The sequence below is a fragment of the Oncorhynchus mykiss genome, chromosome 2, assembly GCF_013265735.2.
Source record: "Oncorhynchus mykiss isolate Arlee chromosome 2, USDA_OmykA_1.1, whole genome shotgun sequence".
NCBI classification, from domain to species: Eukaryota; Metazoa; Chordata; class Actinopteri; order Salmoniformes; family Salmonidae; genus Oncorhynchus; species Oncorhynchus mykiss.
In genome coordinates, this window is record NC_048566.1 from 5,306,138 (window position 1) to 5,330,752 (window position 24,615).

The 24,615-nt window shown below is 42.6% G+C and overlaps 3 protein-coding genes across 22 annotated transcripts in view; 2 read left to right on the forward strand and 1 right to left on the reverse strand.

The window, feature by feature from the left end:
* Positions 1 to 138: 138 nt before the first annotated feature.
* Positions 139 to 3,898, forward strand: ccdc127a (coiled-coil domain containing 127a). The gene is made up of 4 exons (XM_021595380.2): positions 139 to 251; positions 822 to 954; positions 1,446 to 1,699; positions 2,752 to 3,898. The coding sequence occupies exons 2-4, from the start codon at positions 831 to 833 to the stop codon at positions 3,211 to 3,213; spliced, it is 840 nt and encodes a 279-aa protein (XP_021451055.2). The 5' UTR covers positions 139 to 251; positions 822 to 830; the 3' UTR covers positions 3,214 to 3,898.
* Positions 3,601 to 16,511, reverse strand: LOC110507177 (acyl-CoA dehydrogenase family member 10). 10 transcript variants are annotated; one of them, XM_036935788.1, is made up of 13 exons: positions 16,452 to 16,511; positions 14,877 to 15,036; positions 14,255 to 14,403; positions 13,911 to 14,105; positions 13,214 to 13,372; positions 12,822 to 12,981; positions 12,297 to 12,423; positions 11,931 to 11,999; positions 11,597 to 11,778; positions 11,216 to 11,366; positions 10,844 to 10,989; positions 7,239 to 7,415; positions 3,601 to 4,522 (listed from the first exon to the last, which is right to left on the reverse strand). In XM_036935788.1, exons 1-13 carry the CDS (start codon positions 16,494 to 16,496, stop codon positions 4,377 to 4,379), a joined length of 1,866 nt encoding a protein of 621 aa, XP_036791683.1. In that variant the 5' UTR covers positions 16,497 to 16,511; the 3' UTR covers positions 3,601 to 4,376. The 10 variants fall into 10 exon arrangements, with proteins under 10 accessions (XP_036791683.1, XP_036791679.1, XP_036791686.1 ...); XM_036935784.1 differs by having other exon boundaries at positions 12,297 to 12,426; XM_036935791.1 differs by lacking the exon at positions 16,452 to 16,511 and adding an exon at positions 15,279 to 15,423 and having other exon boundaries at positions 12,297 to 12,426; positions 14,877 to 15,039.
* The window catches only part of phf20l1 (PHD finger protein 20 like 1), a 28,119-nt gene continuing 18,920 nt past the window's right edge, over positions 15,417 to 24,615 (forward strand). For 4 of the 11 annotated variants that reach the window (XM_036935725.1, XM_036935735.1, XM_036935748.1 and 1 more), the window contains exons 1-12: positions 15,417 to 15,543; positions 17,130 to 17,261; positions 17,359 to 17,533; positions 17,986 to 18,081; positions 18,695 to 18,754; positions 19,303 to 19,387; positions 19,496 to 19,584; positions 20,186 to 20,188; positions 21,399 to 21,582; positions 22,831 to 22,898; positions 23,447 to 23,577; positions 23,778 to 23,911. In XM_036935725.1, coding sequence (XP_036791620.1) covers positions 17,179 to 17,261; positions 17,359 to 17,533; positions 17,986 to 18,081; positions 18,695 to 18,754; positions 19,303 to 19,387; positions 19,496 to 19,584; positions 20,186 to 20,188; positions 21,399 to 21,582; positions 22,831 to 22,898; positions 23,447 to 23,577; positions 23,778 to 23,911 — 1,108 coding nt within the window. In that variant the 5' untranslated portion in view covers positions 15,417 to 15,543; positions 17,130 to 17,178. The remainder of the gene's footprint in view (positions 15,544 to 17,129; positions 17,262 to 17,358; positions 17,534 to 17,985; positions 18,082 to 18,694; positions 18,755 to 19,302; positions 19,388 to 19,495; positions 19,585 to 20,185; positions 20,189 to 21,398; positions 21,583 to 22,830; positions 22,899 to 23,446; positions 23,578 to 23,777; positions 23,912 to 24,615) is intronic. The other 7 variants (XM_036935741.1, XM_036935729.1, XM_036935752.1 and 4 more) reach the window with 7 other exon arrangements.

Here is a 24,615-nt window from a genome sequence, read left to right on the forward strand (position 1 = left end):
GTTCTAAATCCATTTCAGCACACATTAGATAAAATAAATGAATTAAGACTGATAAAATGTTGAGTTTTAAATAAACAATTTCTCTTTACACATATATTGTAATGACATAGAGACTATATCTTCGACTGTAACACCCTCGTACAAAACAAGTGGTCTCTTTGTAATTGTCTTGCGTAAAAGCGTATAATCGCTCTTTCCCATCGGTACAGGGACAAATGTATAGCTACTTGACCTAGACACATTTTGTCAAGGTGAGCGTCTGCTCAATTTAAAATATATATATATACTGTGCTTCTTTGCAATGTGTTATTTGGGACTGAAATAGCCGTGCACTAATGCAATGACTCAGTTAGCTGTTGATAATTTTAGCCTGCAAGCTAACCACCATGTAAAGCTGTGTTGTTGTGTTAGCTGTGGCAAGTGTGCTAGCAAACCGCACTTGTTTTGTTGGTGTTAATTAGCTATTCATGTTCAGGCCAAAGAATGGACATTTTTAAAAGTGTTACAATGACAACAAAGAGAGACTGCCATTAGCTACATTGCTGTGCCAGTCGTCATGTGGGATGCATGCCAATGTTGTGGTTTAGGGAGTTTGATATCACATAAGACCAACCGTTTCCCCTGCTAATATTTTCTAGTTGACTTGCCTAGCTATTTATTTAAATATAATTAACGTTATTACTATTCCTCATTTTAGGTCAAGGTAATGCCTTATGGTCAGGTTGGTTGTATGTAACAACAGCTAGTCAGCTAGCTAGATAAAACAATGTATGTGGTGATGACAGGTACGTGTATAAACATTCGACTCTCCCCTGGAATAGGGCACCTCCATGAACAACTTGAATGACCCCCCTAGATGGAACATGGGGCCAGACCCACAAGAAGGTGCTGCTGCTGACGGGAACAAATGGAATTATGCCCTCCTCGTGCCAATGCTGGGGCTGGCTGCCTTTCGTAAGTAGCCTGCACAGTACAGTGTTGTTGCACAAGGACAGGATATTCACTATACATGACATGTGGCGTATATACAACTGAAGACAAAAGTTGTAGGCCAATCTTGTACTTACTTTGACAGACACTGACAAGCCTTATACTCTTTTGTGGTGACTTCACTGCATTGCCCTTCACCAAATAGGTTGTCATTACAACATTATGACAGTATTATTACAATCACTACATATAATATTGCAGGAAAGTGATGGGGTAGTTCCGATGGGGTAGTTCCGATGGGGTAGTTCCGATGGGGTAGTTCCGATGGGGTAGTTCCGATGGGGTAGTTCTAACCGGGGCTTGAACATGGGACTGTTGCACCAACACCTTCTCTGAGGAGGGGAGGTTGGTGGGTTATTATATGAGAAGGTGTTTGGTCAACAGCCACAATGTCCTGGGTTTAAGCCCTAGTCAGGACTACACCCTATAATAACCAAACAACCTCCCATCCTCAGGCTGGATCTGGACCAGAGAGTCTCAGACAGAGATCATAAAGGTCAAGGCCCGGTACGACCAGGACATGTCTGCCGTGACCTCCAACCTTGAGATGAAGTACAGAGACACCCTGACGGAGAACCGGCGGGCAGCGGCCATCTTAGAGCTGGAGCTGGAGAAGGAGAGGCAGAGGGTCCAGGGGTACCGCCAGGCCCTCATCTCACAGAGCCAGCAGGTCATGGAGGAACGCAAACAGCTACAGGTGGAACGAGAGGTAGGAGGACTTGACTTAAAGATGCACCCCGGGATCTTAAGCACAGCAAATCTGTAACATATAGCACAAATTGGATTTGTAACATATCACACATATTTCTAAATTCGTATGATATCATACAAATTGCAAAATTCGTAGCATGTCGCAAGAAATGGATGATGTAGTACACAACTGGATGATGTAGTACACAACTGGATGATGTAGTACACAATTAAATGAAGTAGTACACAAAAAACAGGGACCACTTTTGGCTCATGAGCAACACTTTCAAAACTACAGGCTGAAATGATCAAAATGTTTGAGAATGCATCTGTAACTTAGTTTTATCTCCTAGTGGAGCCTGGTAAGGGCCTTGAAGGTGTGAGGGGAATGTTGCTTTTAAAAGATGGAGTTGTTATAAGCTGAGGTTATTTGTTGATGTTTATATTGAACAGATAGGGACAGTGAAAGAGAGACAGGAAAGGTATGACATGTGTTCCAGAAGGACGATGGGTCAGATTCAAACCCACGCAGACACTGGTATAACAACACGTGTACTGAAAGGGGAAAGAGGGAGACCTAGTCAGTTGTACAATTGAATGCCTTCAACTGAAATGTGTCTTCAGCATTTAACCCAACCCCTCTGAAACAGAGAGGTGTGTCTTCCTCATTTAACCCAACCCCTCTGAATCAGAGAGGTGTGTCTTCCTCATTTAACCCAACCCCTCTGAATCAGAGAGGTGTGTCTTCCTCATTTAACCCAACCCCTCTGAATCAGAGAGGTGTGTCTTCCTCATTTAACCCAACCCCTCTGAATCAGAGAGGTGCGGGGGGCTGCCTTAAATCGACATCCACGTCTTCGGCGCCCGGGGAACACTGGGTTAACTGCCTTGCGCAGGGGCAGAGCAACAGATTTTGACCTTGTCCGCTCAGTGATTCAATCCAGCAACCTTTCGGTTACTGGCCCATCTAACCACAGTGCTGTGTAACTAACCACTAGACTAAACCCTGAAGCAACAGTTGAGATTTGTATTATCTTGTGTTTACTAAACATTTCATTTTCAAATCGCCAGGCTCTGGAGCAAGAGAAGATTAAGCTTTTAGAATCCGGCGCCGCTGGGGCCGTCCTCCAACACGCTCTGGCCAGAGAGAGCGACTGGCACCAGAGGGCCTCAGCCATGCTGAAGGATCTGGAGGAGGACCTTGTGGAGAGACAGGGGGCCTACTGCAACCTGCTCCTCCCCAGGGAACATAGGCTGGAGATGGAGAAGAACCTGCTCCTCAAGGTGGTGAAGGAACCGTTGGGAACGGATACAGATCTGGAGGGAGACCTGAAGGATATCTTTAAGAACGACCGCTACTGTGCCAAAGGCAACAATCGCCTCCTCAACGTGAAGAAAATGGACAAGAGGAAGAATGGTAGCTTGATGTGGCTCTACCTCAGATATTGGCAGCTTCAGGTTACCATGGAGACGCATAAACGGGCAGAGGACTCAATACTGGGAGTTACACCAGATAAGAACGACCTCAAGTGACCTTGATAGAGTTGACCTTGATAGGGTTGACCTTGATAGGGTTGACCTTGAGTATATAGTAACAGTCTTCTTGACTGCACAAATGTTTTATTTTTTCACTAAATGGTGAATTAGTTTGTATATTTCATTTCCTCTACATCGTTTTATGACTCCTGACAAATGTAAACGCTTACTTTGTTACTAGTGAAACACAGTAAATGCCAATGGAATTGTCATTGAATGTCAGGGATATTTTCACAACTATAGTTTTGTCTTCGCACTCCAAACCCAATGTTGGATGATATGATACAGTATCATGAATTCTAGAGGAATATTTCCTTTTGATAAAATCATGTATATCCACATTGGACATCACAGCTGTTTGGTCAGTCATGTAGAAAAGAATAGTGATATACTTTTATTTTGACAGAATATACAAAGTTATAACAGACTGTGGTTGTGTCATACGATCGTGTAATGACATGTAATAACATACTGACATCTCTGACTAGATACTTTGTGTGGGTTATTTAATTAGAGGTATTGGTTGAGTAAAGCCCAGGACTGACAAGCATTGCTGACCATAGCTTCCACAGGCTCCATAAAGTTTGAACTAATGTAAACTGAATCAAAGAAATAGACCTGAGCAAACATTTACATTTTATTCATGTAGCGGACACTCTCGTCCAGAGATGAAGTTTTGTAGGAGAAAAAAAAAACAACAACCACAGTTATTGCAAGAAAAGCCTTCTTGGAAACAGCTGTTATTAGTAGAAAAAAACCAGGAAGAGAAAAACCAAGTGCAAAATATTCTGAGGCACAGCAATTCCCTATCAGTTTTAGTCCATCTACGGCCAGGGGCGATCCTGCCCAGGGAAGGCTGCCGTTTCCTGGCTGAGACAGTAGCCCAGGGCTCCTGGAGGGAATAGTGGATGAACAGCTGAGCTCTGGAAGTCTGGGTTGGATGGGCAGTCATCCTCTCTAAGACACCCGAACAGTCCCACTCCAGTTATTTTTGACCTTTTCCCGTTGAAAAACAATATCCTGGGTATATATGTAGTGATGTAATGTGTACTTAAGCGCCAACAAAGAACATACAACTTCCTCTATGCCTGCCAATCATTTCAGCTACTGAAATCTGGTTTTAAAGGGGACAATCCAGGATTTGAAAAACAACAAAGCAGTCACTCTGCTACTTGCCCCTTTAAAGGGGAGGTGCCTGCATGAGGCGACCTGGGCATGGCGTTGAAGATACGGAAGCCCTCTTTGGTGGCAAAGTCCCAGGCCAGGTCAGCCACCTGCTCAGCTAACCTCCCGGAGCCGGTTTGTCCTGTAAAAGAGGGATAGTTAAGACTACAACTACATATTGTTCATAAAACAGATGCAAGGTTAACATCTGGACAGACTGTTAGGCCAGCTAAGTAATAATATAATTTGGACAGACTGTTAGGCCAGCTAAGTAATAATATCATCTGGACAGACTGTTAGGCCAGCTAAGTAATAATATAATCTGGACAGACTGTTAGGCCAGCTAAGTAATAATATAATCTGGACAGACTGTTAGGCCAGCTAAGTAATACTATAATCTGGACAGACTGTTAGACCAGCTAAGTAATAATATAATCTGGACAGACTGTTAGGCCAGCTAAGTAATACTATAATCTGGACAGACTGTTAGACCAGCTAAGTAATAATATAATCTGGACAGACTGTTAGGCCAGCTAAGTAATAATATAATCTGGACAGATTGTTAGGCCAGCTAAGTAATAATATAATCTGGACAGACTGTTAGGCCAGCTAAGTAATAATATAATCTGGACAGACTGTTAGGCCAGCTAAGTAATAATATAATCTGGACAGACTGTTAGGCCAGCTAAGTAATACTATAATCTGGACAGACTGTTAGGCCAGCTAAGTAATAATATAATCTGGACAGACTGTTAGGCCAGCTAAGTAATAATATAATCTGGACAGACTGTTAGGCCAGCTAAGTAATAATATAATCTGGACAGACTGTTAGGCCAGCTAAGTAATAATATAATCTGGACAGACTGTTAGGCCAGCTAAGTAATACTATAATCTGGACAGACTGTTAGGCCAGCTAAGTAATAATATAATCTGGACAGACTGTTAGGCCAGCTAAGTAATACTATAATCTGGACAGACTGTTAGGCCAGCTAAGTAATAATATAATCTGGACAGACTGTTAGGCCAGCTAAGTAATAATATAATCTGGACAGACTGTTAGGCCAGCTAAATAATAATATAATCTGGACAGACTGTTAGGCCAGCTAAGTAATACTATAATCTGGACAGACTGTTAGGCCAGCTAAGTAATAATATAATCTGGACAGACTGTTAGGCCAGCTAAGTAATACTATAATCTGGACAGACTGTTAGGCCAGCTAAGTAATAATATAATCTGGACAGACTGTTAGGCCAGCTAAGTAATAATATAATCTGGACAGACTGTTAGACCAGCTAAGTAATAATATAATCTGGACAGACTGTTAGGCCAGCTAAGTAATAATATAATCTGGACAGACTGTTAGACCAGCTAAGTAATAATATAATCTGGACAGGCTGTTAGGCCAGCTAAGTAATAATATAATCTGGACAGACTGTTAGGCCAGCTAAGTAATAATATAATCTGGACAGACTGTTAGGCCAGCTAAGTAATACTATAATCTGGACAGACTGTTAGGCCAGCTAAGTAATAATATAATCTGGACAGACTGTTAGGCCAGCTAAGTAATAATATAATCTGGACAGACTGTTAGACCAGCTAAGTAATAATATAATCTGGACAGACTGTTAGGCCAGCTAAGTAATAATATAATCTGGACAGACTGTTAGACCAGCTAAGTAATAATATAATCTGGACAGGCTGTTAGGCCAGCTAAGTAATAATATAATCTGGACAGACTGTTAGGCCAGCTAAGTAATAATATAATCTGGACAGACTGTTAGGCCAGCTAAGTAATAATATAATCTGGACAGACTGTTAGGCCAGCTAAGTAATAATATAATCTGGACAGACTGTTAGGCCAGCTAAGTAATAATATAATCTGGACAGACTGTTAGGCCAGCTAAGTAATAATATAATCTGGACAGGCTGTTAGGCCAGCTAAGTAATAATATAATCTGGACAGACTGTTAGGCCAGCTAAGTAATAATATAATCTGGACAGGCTGTTAGGCCAGCTAAGTAATAATATAATCTGGACAGACTGTTAGGCCAGCTAAGTAATAATATAATCTGGACAGACTGTTAGGCCAGCTAAGTAATAATATAATCTGGACAGACTGTTAGGCCAGCTAAGTAATTATATAATCTGGACAGACTGTTAGGCCAGCTAAGTAATAATATAATCTGGACAGACTGTTAGGCCAGCTAAATAATAATATAATCTGGACAGACTGTTAGGCCAGCTAAGTAATACTATAATCTGGACAGACTGTTAGACCAGCTAAGTAATAATATAATCTGGACAGACTGTTAGACCAGCTAAGTAATAATATAATCTGGACAGACTGTTAGACCAGCTAAGTAATAATATAATCTGGACAGACTGTTAGGCCAGCTAAATAATAATATAATCTGGACAGACTGTTAGGCCAGCTAAGTAATACTATAATCTGGACAGACTGTTAGACCAGCTAAGTAATAATATAATCTGGACAGACTGTTAGACCAGCTAAATAATAATATAATCTGGACAGACTGTTAGGCCAGCTAAGTAATAATATAATCTGGACAGATTGTTAGGCTAACTAAATAATAGTAATATATGCCATTTAGCAGACACTTTTATCCAAAGCAAATTAGTCATGCATGCATAGATTATTTTATGTATGAGTGGTACCGGGAATCGAACCCACTATCCTGGTGTTGCAAGAGTGATGCTCTTCCAACAGCTACAGAGGACCAAGTAATAGCTGACAAGCTATAAGATCCAAACTATGTACACTTTACGAAGCTTTATTAATTGTCATTGAAGATATTGCCTGAGACACAATCCTAAACTCTGGTCTATGTTCTGGTACCTGCAATGGTACTCTTGCTCTCTCCCTGGCGGCTGGCTGCCAGGCAGAAGAGGTGGAAGGCCATGTAGAAGTTCCAGTCTGGGACTCCCTCCTCCAGACCCATAGAGCTGCAGTACTGCCCCATCACCTCCTCCACAGTGGGGATACCCAGCTGGACTAGGCCCCTGTCAGATATACCTGTAGGAAACACAATGAAACCACCACTGTGTTGATATATTGAATCATAACTATACGGAACAAAAATATGAAACGCAACATGCAACAATTTCAAAGATTTTACTGAGTTACAGTTCATATAAAAGGAAATCAGTCAATTTAAATAAGTTCATTAGGCGCTAATCTATTAATTTAACATGACTGGGAATACAGATATGCATCTGTTGGTCACAAATACCTTTAAAAAAAAAAAAGGTAGGCGTGAATCAGAAAACCAGTCAGTATCTGGTGTGACCTCCATTTGCCGTATGCAGTGCATAGAGTTGATCAGGCTGTTGATTGTGGCCTGTGGAATGTTGTCCTACTCCTCTTCAATGGCTGTGCGAAGTTGCTGGATATTGGCGGGGACTGGAACACGCTGTCGTACAAGTATATCCAGAGCATCCCAAAACATGCTCAATGGGTGACATGTCTGGTGAGTATGCAGGTCATGGAAAAACTGGGACATTTTCAGCTTCCAGGAATTGTGTACAGATCCTTGCGTCACGGGGTCGTGCATTATCATGCTGAATCATGAGGTGATGGCGGATTAAATGGCACTACAATGGGCCTCAGGATCTCGTCACGGTATCTCTGTGCATTCAAATGGCCATCGATAAAATGCAATTGTGTTAGCTGTCCATAGCTTATGCCTGTCCATACTAGGGCTGTCCCCAACTAAAATAAAATATTGGTCAACCGAGAGTAGTGCTGTTCTTTCGACCAATCGATTGGTCAAAATGTTTAAACTTATTTTTCCATATATAGACAGACACACCCTATGTGAATAAAACCAACTACATATGCACTTAGCTTGTCTGATGCTTTAAGCACACTGTTTGATTATATAAATTAACGTCACACAAATTACTCACAATGTGTTAAAAAAAAAATACAGCGAGTGCCTGTGTCACTGGCGCACGTTGTCTCGCTCTCCTCCCTACTGCAGCGAAAAGGCACCACAACACAGCAAGTGTTTATTGCGCTGTCCATGCTAAAGCTGCCACATCATTACAGCCATATCGTTTCTGTCTTGATTCTGACTGAAAAGTTCCGTTAACGAAATCCCTAATTTGTTTAGGAAAAATGTTCCCTCTTCACTCAACCCATACTCTCTTTACGTAACACGTAAGCATCGCATGCATGTGACCAATAGGGCCTGACCTATAGCCCATCATAATCACATTAATAAATTGGTTATAACAAACTCCGAACACAGTTATGTCGACTGCAAAATGGATGTGGAGGACGTGAAGAAAGAAACTCGAAACGGGTGAATGTTTACTGGTTGTTCAGGAGGGAAAGGGGAAGTAAAGATCTGTGGAAGACATTTGACTTGGTTGTGGAGACTACTGGAGATCTAGAAAACGGAATGTATAGGAGCAAGCGTTGCGTGAGTATTATGTGCCAAACAGGTGTTGTTAGATTACAATAATGTTATTATTTTCTCTGACCATTTGGAACAGTAAACAACACCAAATAAGTGTACCAGAGAGTCTGTTCTATTGCAAAAAAATAAATACATAAAGCCTTTATTACAGCAGACTAAAAACAGTTGCATGCACCTTTCCAACAAGTCAGTTCCAAGTACATTTTTGCCCTGCTAGAGCTTCCCTGGTCAACTGTAAGTGCTGTTAAGTAGAAATGTATAGGATCAACAAGGGCTCAGCCCGCGATGTGGTAGGCCACACAAGCTCACAGAACGGGACCACCGAGTGCTGAAGTGCGTAACAATTGTCTGTCCTCGGTTGCAACACTCGCTTCCAAAGGCAGTTTGGAACTCGGTAGAAACGTCAGCACAAGAACTGTTCGTCGGGAGCTTCATGAAATGGGTTTCCATGGCCGAGCAGCCACACACAAGCCTAAGATCACCATGCGCAATGCCAAGTGTCGGTTGGAGTGGTATAAAGCTCGCTGCCATTGGACTCTGGAGCAGTGGAAACGCTTTCTCTGGAGTGATGAATAAAGTTGCACCATCTGGCAGTCCGACTGACAAATCTGGGTTTGGCGGATGCTGGGAGAACGTTACACGCCCCAATGCATAGTGGCAACTGTAAAGTTTGGTGGATGAGGAATAATGGTTGTTTTTCATGGTTCGGCCTAGGCCCCAAGTTCCAGTGAAGGGAAATCTTAACGCTACAGCATTCAATTACATTCTAGATGATTATGTGCTTCCAACTTTGTGGCATCAGTTTGGGGAAGGCGCTTTCCTGTTTCAGCATGACAATGCCCCTGTGCACAAAGCAAGGTCCATATAGAAATGGTTTGTCGAGATCAGTGTCGAAGAACTTGACTGGCCTGCAGAGAGCCCTGACCTCAACCCCATCGAACACCTTTGGGATGAACTGGAACGCCAACTGTGAGCCAGGCCTAATCGCCCGACCACACTAATGCTCTTGTGGCCGAATGGAGTCCCCGCAGCAATGTTCCAACATCTAGTGGAAAGCCTTCCCAGAACAATTGAGGCAGTTTTAGCAGCAAAGGGTGGACCAACTCCATGTTAATGGCCATGATTTTGGAATGAGATGTTCGTCGATCAGGTGTCCACATACTTTTGGCCATGTAGTGTATATAGTTTATGTTCAATCTATCGAATCAGTTATTGTTTTCTTGTCAAACTCAGACATTTCTCTCAAAACACAGGGATGTCCATTCGCAAGAAACTGGTATTATCAGAGGACCAAAAAACAGCAGGTTATTCTGGCTGGAATTGCACATAATTACATTACCTGACCACCCCCAGTAAAACTAATCCTGTCTGAATATGGTTTAAGGCATTGTTCTCAATCCCAATATGATGGTTAATTTTGCTACTATGCACATAGCAACATAGGGAAAGGTGCCAATTCTATGGTGCACTGAAGATTATGTTTCAGAACTGCGGACAGCGACCGTATCCAACGCGGGAGAAAGCACATTTGTTATAAAATAATATTAGATCTATTAGCGTTGCACCATTATTTTTACATAATATAACCACATGCACATTTTAGAGTGGCCTTTTATTGTCCCCCAGCACAAGGTGCACCTGTGTAATGATCATGCTGTTTAATCAGCTTCTTGATATGCCACATCTGTCAGGTGGATGGATTATATTGGCAAAGGTGAAATGCTCACTAACAGGGATGTAAACAAAGTTGTGCACAAAATTTGAGAGAAATATGTTTTTTGTGCTAATGGAACATTTCTGGGATCTTTTATTTCAAGCTCATGAAACATGGGACCAACACTTTTGTTGTGTTTATATTTTGGTTCAGTGTAAATGCATACTACTTCTAGGTTATATCCCAAATGGCACCCTATATACTGCACTACTTTTGACCAAGGCGCATGGGAATAGGGTGCCATTTGAGTTTTATATCCGTGGGCCTGGTAGGGTGCAGTAGTACAGTTAGGTGGTATAATGGTACCTGTCAGTAGAGGGTTGTCCTGGGGCAGGCAGTGAGCCATACAGCTGAAGGTCAGGTCTGTTAGAGGGTCACCCAGTCTGGAACGGCCCCAGTCCATCACCGCAACCACCTCTGGCTTCTCTGGGTGGAACACAAGGTTCTCCAGTCTATGGACCAGAGGGGGTTTTGGGTTGGATTCATTTCACCACGGCTGTGTTCAAAATGACACCCTTTTCCCTTCATAGTGCACTACTTTTGACCAGATCGATGGGATTAGTACACTATATGGGGAATAGGGTGCCATGTGGGATGCACACCTAATCATGACTTTTCAAATACATATATTACTGCTGATTATGTAAAATATACATGCTATGTGTGTTTCTGTTATACCTGAAGCTTCCATGGATCAGCGTAGATCTCTGGTGTTTGGGGAGGTGCAGAGGAAGCCACTGTATGAGTCTCTCCATGGCTGGGATGGGCGGAGTCTCACTGTCCCTGTACTGCTGAGTCCACCACTGTACCTGAAGCCCCATGTAATCCACTACAGAGGAGAAAGAAGGAGAGAGAGAGAGAGAAGATGAAGGAGAGAGTGAAAGAAAGAGAAGGAAAGAGAGAGAGAGAGAGAAAGAGAGAGAGGAGAGAGTGAAAGAAAGCGAGAACGAGAGAGGAGAGTGAAAGAGAGGAAAGAGAGAGAATGAGGAGAGAGAGAGAGAGGAAAGAAAGAGAGAGAGAGAATGACACAAAACAATCTTTGCTAAATAAATGAATTACCTGGCTCGCCGTAGTCCTCCAGGCCGACTGCTCTAGGATCTAGACAGTGGATCTGGCAGAGTGTGTGTTGCATGGCTTGGTACAAGGCCCTCCTGTCCCCGGGGGTCAGGCCTGGCAGGGAGGGGTCACTGAACATCCTCCCTAGACAGACCTCCATCAAGAGGAAGGGAGCACCCAGGACACTGGGCAACACAACCACATACAGGAAGAAAACAGAGACAGACAAACAGGGATAAAAATAAAAAAAATCTAGAACTATGTAACGTGCATGAGTGTATGTATGTTTCTGTGCTTGTTTCTGTGTGTGTGCCTGTCAGGCAGTGTGCGTTCTCACCTTGGGTCCTCACACAGATCAATGATCTCTGGAACAGGGATGCCGGATCCACTGAGAGATTTCAACAACCTGTGGAGTACAGAGAAGAGAGTGATGAAAGAACACAACGTTTCTTCATACAACTGGAAATGAACTTAAAAGGTTAATGATACAAATGGTGTCACAAATTACATTCTATTCCCTATAGTGCACTGCTGTTGACCAGGGCCCATAGGGTACACTATATAGGGAACATGGTGCCGTTTGGGACACAGACACAGTGATCTAGATAGAAGAGACGAATGATCAATCCAGATGCTGATCACTTCCATCTCACACCCGTCTAATTCCCACAGCTTGGTAGGTGGTGTGTTGGAGGAGCCCAACCTGTACTCTGTCTCCATGGCTCGGGAGGTCTTCTGCTGTTTCCTCAGGAGGAGATGGCGCCCTCCAGTGGTCAAGTGATATAAGGAGTTTGACTGACTGGGGTTGAGTTGTTGGACAGCAACAGAGTCTGCTTCAGATATAGAGACAGACAGCATCAACAGTAAATAGAGACACTGGGTGTGTCCCGAATGGATTCTTATTCCTACTTCTTTTGACAAAGGGCCCTTTTTAGGAATAGGGTGCTGTTTGGGACGTAGCCATCATATAGGTGAGCTTTCTAGACAGACATCATAGATCAACATACATGTCCTGGTCCTCCCTTCCCCCAGTGCCTTTAGAGGCTACGGGACTTTCTACTGACAACACTGAGGTAATATCAATTATATCCATTTCTAGACAGAAGTTTTGAAATGTTCTGACGAAGCTCTGACAAAGGCCAAGAGGCCGATACGTAATATTGTAAACTACAGTTATACTGACAAGAGTAGTGTGCAAGTTGTTATTTAAAGAAATGGATAGATGTACCTTTGTCAGACAGATGGAGAGCCTTCCTCAGGTACTGTGTAAGTTGGTCCATAGGGAGCTTTGTGGCCACAGGGGCAGAACCAGGCCCAGGAACAAACCCTGACAGGGGGATCCCCAGCACCCCTTCCAGCTCCTTCACTGACACTGCAATGTCCCCTACCTGAAGAACAATATCTATCACTCACCGGTGGCTCGGTTACAGAGTCTGTGGGTTATGTTCCTTAGTGTTTGGTGACTACTACGAAGCTTGGGGAGGAACTTGAAACACTGCTCAATGAAACAGCGAGATCATTCACTAGGTTGCAGTCACTTGCCCAGTACACCACAACATCTCCAAGATAGAGTGCTATGGGTATGGGGGAGTTAAGAATGCAGAGACTCGGCTCACTCACCTTGATGGCATGCATCCCTAGCTGGGCAGCTGCCTCAACGTTTAACTTCAGGTCATCCAGAAACACAGCCTCATGGGCAGAGACACCCAGTCTGTTCAGGCACAGGTGGTAGATCCTAGGGTCTGGCTTACTGAGGCCCTCCCTACACGACTCAACTATCTACAACCAGAGATGTGGGGGGAGAGAGAGGAGTAATGAGATGGGAAAGGTGGGAAAGAGGGATGGTGAGAGGCAGGATGGGGACAGAGGGAGAGATAGAGAGAGGAGTAATGAGATGGGAAAGGTGGGAAAGAAGGATGGTGAGAGGCAGGATGGGGACATATTTTCACTTTGTATGTTGTCTACCTCACTTGCTTTGGCAATGTTAACACATGTTTCCCATGCCAATAAAGCCCTTGAATTGAATTGAATTGAGAGAGAGAGAGAGAGGAAGTCTACATTGTAATCATAATGCCATTTCTGCACTCAAACACTGAAATTTGACATAGAATTGTCTACTAACTGTTACACAGCTACTATTTGTGTTACTTTTACTATCATTACTAAATTATGTCTACGTCCCAAATGGCACCCTATTCCTATGTAGTGTACTACTTTTAACCAGGGCCTATAGGGCTCTGAACAAAAGTAGTGCACTATATAGGGAATAGGGTGCAATTTGGGACGTACTCGATGTAACCATAAAATGCTTAGTCACCACATCGAAGAGAGAGTGGTCCAGAGGCAGGAAGGGGTCACCGTTCAGCTGGAGGAAGTTGTTGCTGAGAACAGCAGTCTTCAGGCCCCTGGAGCGAGCACACAAAATGGCCTCCATCATGACGGGTAGAGGCCTGGTCATTGGCCCACTGGTCAGATTAGACAAGAATGAGCCAATGGGAACAGGACTTCCTGCCTGAGGGTGGAGCAGCAGAGAGGGATAATGAATTAAGATGTGGGTTTAATCCCAAATGGCACCCTATTCCCTAGTTTAGTGCACTACTTTTAACCAGGGCCCATAGGGTACAGGCTGTACATACAGATAGACAGTAGACATAAGCTCACTATCTCACTGCACTGCCTGCCGAAGGCCTCCACAAACTCCTCAGCCCCAATCTCTCCACGCATGAACCTCTTCCACGCATTCACCTCCCCACCTGTCCTGATGGCCTTGCCCAGCGTGCCCAGAGGAACACTGTTCTGTTGTTCAAACACTAGAGAGAAAAAGAGACCGAGAATATTATGTTGCACTATATTGACTTCTATGTTTATTTTGATTGAACCTTTATTTAACTAGGCAAGTCAGTTAAGAACAAATTCTTATTTTAAATGACGTCCTACCGGGGAACAGTGGGTTAACTGCCTTGTTCAGGGGCAGAACGACAGATGTGTACCTTGTCGGCATAGGGATTCGACCTTGCAACCTTTCGGTCACTATTCCAACGCTCTAACCACTAGGCTCCCTGCCGCCCCTCCACTCTAACCACTAGGCTCCCTGCCGCCCCTCCACTCTAACCACTAGGCTCCCTGCCGCCCCTATGTATTGAGGCCCTTTCCTCCATTAGGAGTTGAATGGAAATAAGTAGGTCTACCGTAATGGCCTATTTTTGATGTTGGGTTATACAAGGCTTGTGTGGTACATTGTGTGGTACATTGTGTGGCACATTGTGTGGCCTATATAACATACCTGTTGCCAATTTGACAGGTGACGGAATGAGAACTCCATACATGTCAAAAATGACAGCTTTGTAAGTGGAGATGGCAGCAAAGCTTCTGTGACAGAGGCTAGGCATCTTCAGACTCCACAACTGAGACCTGAATCGTGCAGCAGTCTGCATCTTCTTCATCTTGGTTTTGCACAAGAAATAAGTACAAAGATTGTTAGTCAAATGGGAGAAGAGAACACTCTAAAACAAGTAAAGATTGCTGCCCTGTTTCTGACAAAAATACCTCCTTGAATTTATCAAAATCTTAACATTGAAAACATGAGACAGTAGAAAAGTTTCCTCCTTCTTTCAATCTGACCTCTTACTTCAACGTTGTCACCGTCAGGCAATGTCAGATAGTTGTCAACGTCTCTCTCTCTTACCTGTGTTGACCTTACGCAGGCTAACGTTGATTGCAGAATATTATGTGATAGTCTTGTATTCTAGAGACATATTTGCAGTACTGTTTACAATGCAGACATGTTGTACTTCAATGTAGGTCATGTGATCATGGCGTGTGCTTACGTCGTTACGTCCTCTATTTTATTTAGGGTAAATATCTGAGCAGAAGAATGGGAAGAAGACTGATATGTACTCATGATATGAGTTTATAACAATAACGATCATTTACCAAATGTGTTCGCAAAGGTAAAAACAATTTGCAATTCATTCCAAAGAGGACAATGCACTCACAAAATACATGAGAATGTATGCCATCAGATAGCTAGAAGCTGGCTAACAGTTTTTTGGCTAGCTATTATTCTGCAGAGCTTGGCAAATTAGCTTGCTGCTAGCAAGTTAGCGTTATCTTCGGACAAGCTAATAGCTAACCCAAATAGTGGTTCGCTTGCCATTTAATCTGTGAAATACATGGATTTCATTAATATATTCATCTTAACTTTCTTTGCCCTTGTCATATCACCATCGTTTAGTTGGCTAGTAATACGTTAGTTAGCCCAGTTAAAAATATAACGTTAGCCAGCTAACTTATTGCAAAGTTAACTAGTTACTGTAGCATTAGGTACCATAGTAAATGGACAACTAACGGCCAGTTAGCTAAACGTTTTGTTGCAAATGAATATCCTATTTGTTCAGACATTAAATGTTAATATAACACTTGTTTTATCACTTGACTTTTGCCACTTTTAATAACCGACATGCTAGCTAACCCACCAACCGCTTGTGTGACTTTAGCTAGCTAGTCTACGATAGCCTCCTAGCTACCTAGTTTAGTAAATTAGGCTAGCTAACTATCCTACTACGTAAATTAAGATCGCTAGCTAGTTAACGAATAATATGAAAATATGTGGTGACGTTTGCTGGTCATCTCAACATACGAGTTGATTAATTAACAAACGAGTACTGTCATGAATGATTGTGCCATGATGTTTTAATGACTAGAATGTGCCAGTTGGGTGAGTATGGTGGCGGTGTCATTTTAGTCAGAATAGATTATCGACCCTGCACTTGTTTATAGTTGCACTGGGTTCGGACAGGCTTCTTGTTTAGATTAAGACACTGCGGAGCCTGCACAAGATATGGCTCGGGAAACGTACCTCAATCCAGGGATGAGAAATGCATTGTACTCTGAATTGTCCCATTATTCCAAATGATAAACCGAGAAGGTTGGAACGACTCACTGACTTTTAATAGTAACCACATCTGCCATTGTGGAATTGCTGCTGTGGCTTCTGCTACCTATCATGAGGACGAAAGGGGAACTTTTATGGAAAAACGAGAAGTCTTCTCTGTATAACAGTTGTTATAATGGTAGAATTTTGAGTACAAGACATTTCTCATCCCACGATTGAGATACATTTTTTGAGCCAGGAATCCTGTCTGACCCCAAAGCAGCTGTAAACAAGCGTAGGGTCTGGATCTATTTTGGCTAGTGGCATGTCTGAACAGCTTGTTTGAAAGATGGTTGGTTTACTAGAGAGGATGTTCGCTAGCTAGTCAGCTATCTATTCGAATAACGTTTTTGCTTTATGACTCAACTGGAATACTGCTGACCTATGTGAGCAAACTATCATGCTAGCTAGCTAGTTCAACAAGACAATATTGTTAATTCTGTTACTTAATAAGCCATATAGCTAGCTAGCTAATCACCTTCCCATATGGTGCCAATTAAACAGATAGTTAATCTTTGCAGAGGGTCTCGTATGTGTGGTTTACATTTAAGAGAAAGACGGCTGCTTAACATGGTCTATCCCTTACCTTTGTTTTGTTTTCAGCTGCCACAGACAGACAGATCATCAGTCTTGAAACATAGACGTTGTGAAGATGAGCAGGAAGACACCTAATCGTCCAGGGATCACTTTTGAAGTCGGTGCTAGAATTGAAGCTCAAGACTATCTACAAAAATGGTATGTAACAGTCAAGTTCCTTTATGTAATCATGTGCATAATGACAGATACATAGTAGACATTTTGTTATTGTCTTCTTTCTTATACAACCTTCTAGGTACTCGTCACGCATTGAGGACATCGATTTCGATGAGGGGAAGATGCTTGTCCACTTTGATCGTTGGAGCCATCGATATGACGAGTGGATCGCCTGGGACAGCACTCGGCTGCGACCTCTTGAAAGGCCAACACTCCGTAAAGAGGGACTGAAGGAAGAGGAGGGGGAGGTGACTGTAGGTGTTTTTGTCCAGCCACAGGCTACTTCTCAATTCGTCTCTCCACGATTCCTCGCATCCTATTTCCTATTTCCTGCATTCTCAACCGTATTGGAGGAGAAGGTCCAAGGTCCCTCCCCTCAGACCTTCTTCTCTATTTGAGAAGATATGATGATGTGAGGAATTGAGAAAATATGAAATGGGAGTGTCAGACTCCCCCATGTATTGTGGCTTGCAATGTATGGATGGATTTGATGAAACTCATATGGCATGCCAAGTACTCAAAACAGCTTTCTCTGGGCTAGAGACAGTTTGCCTCATGAGGAGTTTTGTTGTAGATGGTTGAGAGTGTGCAATCAATCGGATGAGTGATAGATGGATAGTAGTAACATATCGATTCTGAGTGAACTATCGTTTTAAAATAAATAACAAATTGTTTATGCCTTATATCTTATAAATATTTCTACCAGGAGAGACTCAGCGAGATGTCAGCATCTCGCCTTGATGAGCTTCCTGGATGTACAGCGAGCACAGAGGACCAAACAGAGTTACCGCAGCCGAGACAAGTATACATACATTCCCTGTGTCTCATTTTGCAGTGATTTGGCTGAATTATTAACTCCTTGTCTCACTCACTGTTTCGATTCTTCACATAACACAGCTTTGGTCAAAACCATCAGATCATTTTTGTTGAGGCATAACTGAATCTGACATAGCTATATCAGAGTTTAGGCATTTCCATACTGCAATGCTATTCTGTGGTCTAAAGGGGCTCATTCTGCATCATTCAAGCTTTTGGTCTTTGTGTTCCTGTCATATGTTTGTAACATTTATCTTTGAGCTTTTTGTGTTACAAACTTTTCCCTTTGCCTTAAAGTTCCAATGCAACCATTTTTATCTCAATATTAAATCATTTAGTACCTTACTGTGTTTTCAATTTAAATGATCCAAAAATAGCTTCTTAGCAAAGATCAATTTCTCAAGTAAAAGTTTTGCTAGGACTGTCTGGGAGTGGTCTGAATGGGGAGGGGAAAACTTAAAACTAGCTCTTATTGGCAGAGAGGTTTGGAACTCTCTTTCTTATTGGTCTATTAATTAATTTACAGTCTGTTGATGTCACCAGGCAGGCCAGAGAGGTTTGGAACTCTCTTTCTTATTGGTCTATTCATTCATTTACAGCCTGTTGATGTCACCAGGCAGGCCAAAACTCCATCCCACCAAAAAAGGCTGAAATTTCAGGTGGCCTTTTCAAACAGCTCTTACACTAAAATGGCTTTTTCAGAATTTCAAAGTATTATTTTAACGTCAGTGTGGAAATGCATTTAACACACAAGAAATCATGTTTTTTTTTACAGCACTGGGCCTTTAATATTCAAGCTACACTTTCTTCCTTACATCCTGAATCAGACAACAACATTTAGTGCTTCTACAGTATCTATACTGGACAGAAATATAAATGTAACATGCAACAATTTCAAAGATTTTACGGAGTTACAGTTCATAGAAAGAAAGGCCCACCCACTTGGGAGCCAGGCCCAGCCAATCAGAATCAGTTTATCCCACAAAAGGACTTTATTACAGACAGAAATACTCCTAAGCACCGCCCCCCCACACTCTCAAATTCCAAGGATATTTTATTTCAGTTCATGAAGCATGGAACCAACACTTTACATGTTGCGCTTATATTTTTGTTCAGTATAATTTCAAACTTTTGTCTCTCATGGCACGTGTTTGTTAAATACATATTTAGAGTAATGGAGGTTTGTTTGGCTTGACTTGTTTTACAGGAATTGAGAGATGGTGAAGAGGTGCTTGCTCGATGGACAGATTGTCGCTACTATCCTGCAAAGATTGAATCTGTAAACAAAGAGGGTATTTATCACTAACTATTTCTGAAGCAGTAGCCATATGGCCAATACACATAACACAATGACTTGCAATTGTGTCCGTCCCAACTGAAGTGTCTTTGTTAAATTCTAGGTATCTACACGGTGCAGTTTTATGATGGAGTTATTCGCTGTGTGAAAAAAATTCATATCAAATCTATGCCCCATGATGCAAAAGGACAGGTGAGCTGGTCACATGATCATACAATCACTTCTGGAATCAGCATGAGTATATTTATTTATTGATTTTTTTTGTTGTTGTAAATTTAACCTTTATTTAACAAGGCAAGTCCGTTAAGAACAAATTCTTATTTACAATAACGGCCTGGATACCATTCCTCCAATAGAAGTAAGGAACATGTAGCTTAGTAAGAACCTGGCATTATAGCTAAGGGTCTGGCGTTGTAGCTAAGGGTCTGGCGTTGTAGCTAAGGGTCTGGCGTTGTAGCTAAGGGTCTGGCGTTGTAGCTAAGGGTCTGGCGTTGTAGCTAAGGGTCTGGCGTTGTAGCTAAGGGTCTGGCGTTGTAGCTAAGGGTCTGGCGTTGTAGCTAAGGGTCTGGCGTTGTAGCTAAGGGTCTGGCGTTGTAGCTAAGGGTCTGGCGTTGTAGCTAGGGGTCTGGCGGTTATAGCTAGGGGTCTGGCGGTTAGGTCTGGCGGTTATCGCTAGGGGTCTGGCGGTGATAGATATACTGATTTAATAGAAGGCAAGTTAAAATTCTTGAAAGTCTGTTGTAGACAGTGTAGGATACCATAATTTTCTATTTCACTTCTCCCTCTTTTTCAGAAGGTAAAGGGCAACAGGGAATTGCTGGATTTAATGCGAAGGCTGATTCCCACAGTCTTGGCAGGATAGACTTGCTGGCATCTCCCTTGTTCCAACCAGCAGACACTCTCAAGGAGACCAGAGTCTAATCTTATTTACTACTTAATTAAGATTTCATTTATTTTACTTAGAATTGTTTTACTTTTAATGTGGAGTAGTACACTTGGAAAGTATTAGCTAATAGTTCAAACAAGTCCCTATAGGCTAAATATATTGATTTCTTTACTATTGAGGCTTACTATTTTCTCAACCAACCAAGGTCGTGACCTAGTCTGACGTCTAGATGATCTGTTTAGTCACGGTTAACCCTGTTACTTCTCCACACACTACGCCAGAGTCCCAAATGGCACCCTAATTAGAGGCTGCTGCCCTATATACGTAGACTTGGAATCACTGGTCACTTTAATAATTGGAACTAGTCCATTTTAATAATGTTGACATATTTTGCATGACTCCTCTCATATCTATATACTGTATTCTATCCTATTCTATTGTATCTTAGTCTATGCATGACTCATCTCATATCTATATACTGTATTCTATCCTATTCTACTGTATCTTAGTCTATGCATGACTCATCTCATATCTATATACTGTATTCTATCCTATTCTACTGTATCTTAGTCTATGCATGACTCCTCTCATATCTATATACTGTATTCTATCCTATTATACTGTATCTTAGTCTATGCATGACTCCTCTCATATCTATATACTGTATTCTATCCTATTCTACTGTATCTTAGTATTTGCCGCTCTGACATTGCTCGTCCAAATGTTTATATATTTTTTAATTCCAGTCCTTTTACTTTAGATTGTGTATTTTGTTAGATATTACATATTACTGCAGTGTTGGAGCTGGAAACACAAACGTTTGGCTACGAACCGCAATAACATCTGCTAAACACGCGTATGTGACAAATACCATTTTGATTTATTTCCTAAATAGGTAATAGGGTTCCATTTGGAACGCACCCTAACTAACTTACAGCAGCAGCCTATAGAATAGATGCATTTATCTAACCACCAGTCTCTAATACTACGTTTAATAACAACATATGGATACCCTGGATTTAAAGAGCTTTTCAAACAACAACAACAAGGACAAAGCACAACAAAACAAAATAGGACAAAAAAGTGAAGGAGGAAAAACAAGTGTCTCTCCTCCCAACAGGACTGGATAGCCCTGGTGAAAGCTGCCTCGGCTGCAGCCAAGAGCAAAGGAAGCAGTACGCCTCGTACCAGTGCCAACAGCAACAAGGACAGGGACGACCCTCACGGAGGGAAGTCTGACGATGAGGACGGTCAAGAAGAGCTGGATGAAGAGTTGCAGGATCAGTCCGACTCTGACAAACTGGGTAACTTGAGTCCTGTCCTTCCCTCACCCCAACAGATACATGCACACTGTGGATATTTCCCAAATGGCACCCTATTCCCTATGTAGTGCACTACTCTTGACCAGAGCCTTATGGTCCCTGGTCAAAAGTAGTGCACTGTATTGGGAATAGGGTGCGATTTGGGACACAGATGGGTTTCAAATTAGCAGGCCCTTTAAAAATGAATGGTCATTTCTCAGTGTCTGTTCTCATGCAGCTAGTACTGTATGTTAGTATCATACAGCAGTCATATGGAGTAGTGGTATCATTTAGATGTTACTGTTGTCATGTAGCTAGTATCATACAGCAGTGATATGGAGTAGTGGTATCATTTAGATGTTATGATTCTTTACTCTCAACCTCTCCAATGATAACTAAGACGCCGTGGTGATGATGAGGAAGAAACCAAGCCCTCTTCAGAGCAGCAAGACATGAGATCTAAGAGAAGGAGAAATGGACAAGATAGCATGTTATTCAACTCAGAGGGTCCAGGCCTATAAAACCACAGGTCATATTTCACCCTGGAGGATCCAGGCCTGTAAAACCACAGGTCACATTTCACCCTGGAGGGTCCAGGCCTGTAAAGCCACAGGTCATATTTCACCCTGGAGGATCCAGGCCTGTAAAACCACAGGTCATGTTTCACCCTGGAGGGTCCAGACCTGTAAAACCACAGGTCATGTTTCACCCTGGAGGATCCAGACCTGTAAAACCACAGGTCATGTTTCACCCTGGAGGATCCAGACCTGTAAAACCACAGGTCACATTTCACCCTGGAGGGTCCAGGCCTGTAAAACCACAGGTCATGTTTCACCCTGGAGGATCCAGGCCTGTAAAGCCACAGGTCATATTTCACACTGGAGGGTCCAGGCCTGTAAAACCACAGGTCATGTTTCACCCTGGAGGATCCAGGCCTGTAAAACCACAGGTCACGTTTCACCCTGGAGGGTCTAGGCCTGTAAAACCACAGGTCATGTTTCACCCTGGAGGGTCTAGGCCTGTAAAACCACAGGTCATATTTCACCACAGGGCCCTCCGTAGTTAGCCAACACATGTACAATGTGTCTCCCAAATGGCACCATAGTCCCTTTATAGGGCACTACTTTTGACCAGGGACTGGGCCAAAGGTAGTACACTATAGAGGATATAGGGTGCCATTTGGGACAGCCATTGTGTGTGGCGTTCCAACCTGTTAATGGACCTGTTATATTCTTCTCCCTCTGCCTTCAGAATCCCATGAAGATGATGCTGACTGTAAGAAGGAGCGGACAGAAGTCCCAGTGACGTCCCAACAACAGGTACCAGCTAGTCACTCACTGTAGTGTAGATAATGTCCCAACAACAGGTACCGGCTAGTCACTCACTGTAGTGTAGATAATGTCCCAACAACAGGTACCAGCTAGTCACTCACTGTAGTGTAGATAATGTCCCAACAACAGGTACCAGCTAGTCACTCACTGTAGTGTAGATAATGTCCCAACAACAGGTACCAGCTAGTCACTCACTGTAGTGTAGATAATGTCCCAACAACAGGTACCAGCTAGTCACTCACTGTAGTGCAGATATAGATAGATATATTTATATATATATATATACACACATACATACATACATACATGCATACATACATAAAATAACTTCAAAGACAGACTTTGCGCCATAGAATTTGTTTTGCTAAGATTGTGTCCCCAATGGCATCCTATTCCCTATATAGTGCACTGCTTTGGACCAGAGCCCATAACAAAAGTAGTGCACTAAATACGGAATAGGATCCCATTTGGGACTTAACCCAAGAGTCAATTCATGACAGCAATCCCACTGTTTATTCCTTTCTGTATTCTTCCAGAAGGTACCAAGAACAGCAGACCATGATTCCTTACAGGGGCAGACCCAGAGACAGACGGGGTCCTCTGTGACGGGCTCTCCAGCCAAGTGTCGGAACAGGCGTCTGAAGCACCACTCTGGGGAGTCCAACAGGTAGCGTTTGACAAGATAACTATTGGCTTTCAATGCCCTAGGAAATCTGTGCTTTTTTGGTATATTTATAGTGTAGTGTAATCAGGTAATAATTTGTCATTAATAATGTAATTGTAAGTTGTACTTTTAATTCATATTTTTGTTGCTATTTGTATAATAATTTGTTAAATAATGAAGAACCCGTTTGTCATGGTTAACAGCAGCCAGAAGCAGAGAGCGTCCAGGCCGCCGTGCTCCATCACGACTCTGTCTGCTGGGGAGGACACCATGTCAGCCCCAGAGTCCATGCTGAGTCCCTCCCCCAGACACAGCTGCCCAGACACGGCTACCTCAGGTCGGTCTGCTGAGGGACAGGATCATAGTGGGAAAAGTACTTCCACTAACCAACTCAAAGTAGTGTATAGTCTTAGACACAAGTGGTGTTACAAATATTAACTTTATGTATACAGTTTTTTTGGGGGAAAAACAAACTAATTGCCTCAGAAGTGTTAGGTTCTAATTCTCCCAGTAAAAACTCCACAGACTCTATGAAAGCTTAAACCAAGTTTATTTTTCCCAGAGGATCAACACAGCTGCTTTAGTCAAAGACGTTGTTCACACAAGCGGTGATACTTAACCCTCTCTCCTAGGCTGAGTCTCCTCCTACACATCTGTACAAGCACTGATACTTAACCCTCTCTCCTAGGCTGAGTCTCCTCCTACACATCTGTACAAACACTGATACTTAACCCTCTCTCCTAGGCTGAGTCTCCTCCTACACATCTAAACAAGCAGTGATATTTAATCCTCTCTCCTATGCTGAGTCTCCTCCTACACCTCTAAACAAGCAGTGATATTTAACCCTCTCTCCTATGCTGAGTCTCCTCCTACACCTCTAAACAAGCACTGATATTTAACCCTCTCTCCTAGGCTGAGTCTCCTCCTACACATCTAAACAAGCAGTGATATTTAACCCTCTCTCCTATGCTGAGTCTCCTCCTACACCTCTAAACAAGCACTGATATTTAACCCTCTCTCCTATGCTGAGTCTCCTCCTAC

What these genes read in the sequence shown, in the direction of transcription:
- ccdc127a (XM_021595380.2), top strand. Translation starts at nt 831, where the DNA reads ATGAACAACTTGAATGACCCCCCTAGATGGAACATGGGGCCAGACCCA. An exon ending in GCTGGGGCTGGCTGCCTTTC is followed by an intron (nt 955 to 1,445) that starts GTAAGTAGCCTG and finishes TCCCATCCTCAG; the next exon opens with GCTGGATCTGGACCAGAGAG. An exon ending in AGCTACAGGTGGAACGAGAG is followed by an intron (nt 1,700 to 2,751) that starts GTAGGAGGACTT and finishes TCAAATCGCCAG; the next exon opens with GCTCTGGAGCAAGAGAAGAT.
- LOC110507177 (XM_036935784.1), bottom strand. Translation starts at nt 16,496, where the DNA reads ATGGGACAATTCAGAGTACAATGCATTTCTCATCCCTGGATTGAG. An exon ending in GCCATGGAGACAGAGTACAG is followed by an intron (nt 12,000 to 12,296) that starts GTTGGGCTCCTC and finishes TGTACTCCACAG; the next exon opens with GTTGTTGAAATCTCTCAGTG. An exon ending in GATCTGTGTGAGGACCCAAG is followed by an intron (nt 11,779 to 11,930) that starts GTGAGAACGCAC and finishes TGTGTTGCCCAG; the next exon opens with TGTCCTGGGTGCTCCCTTCC.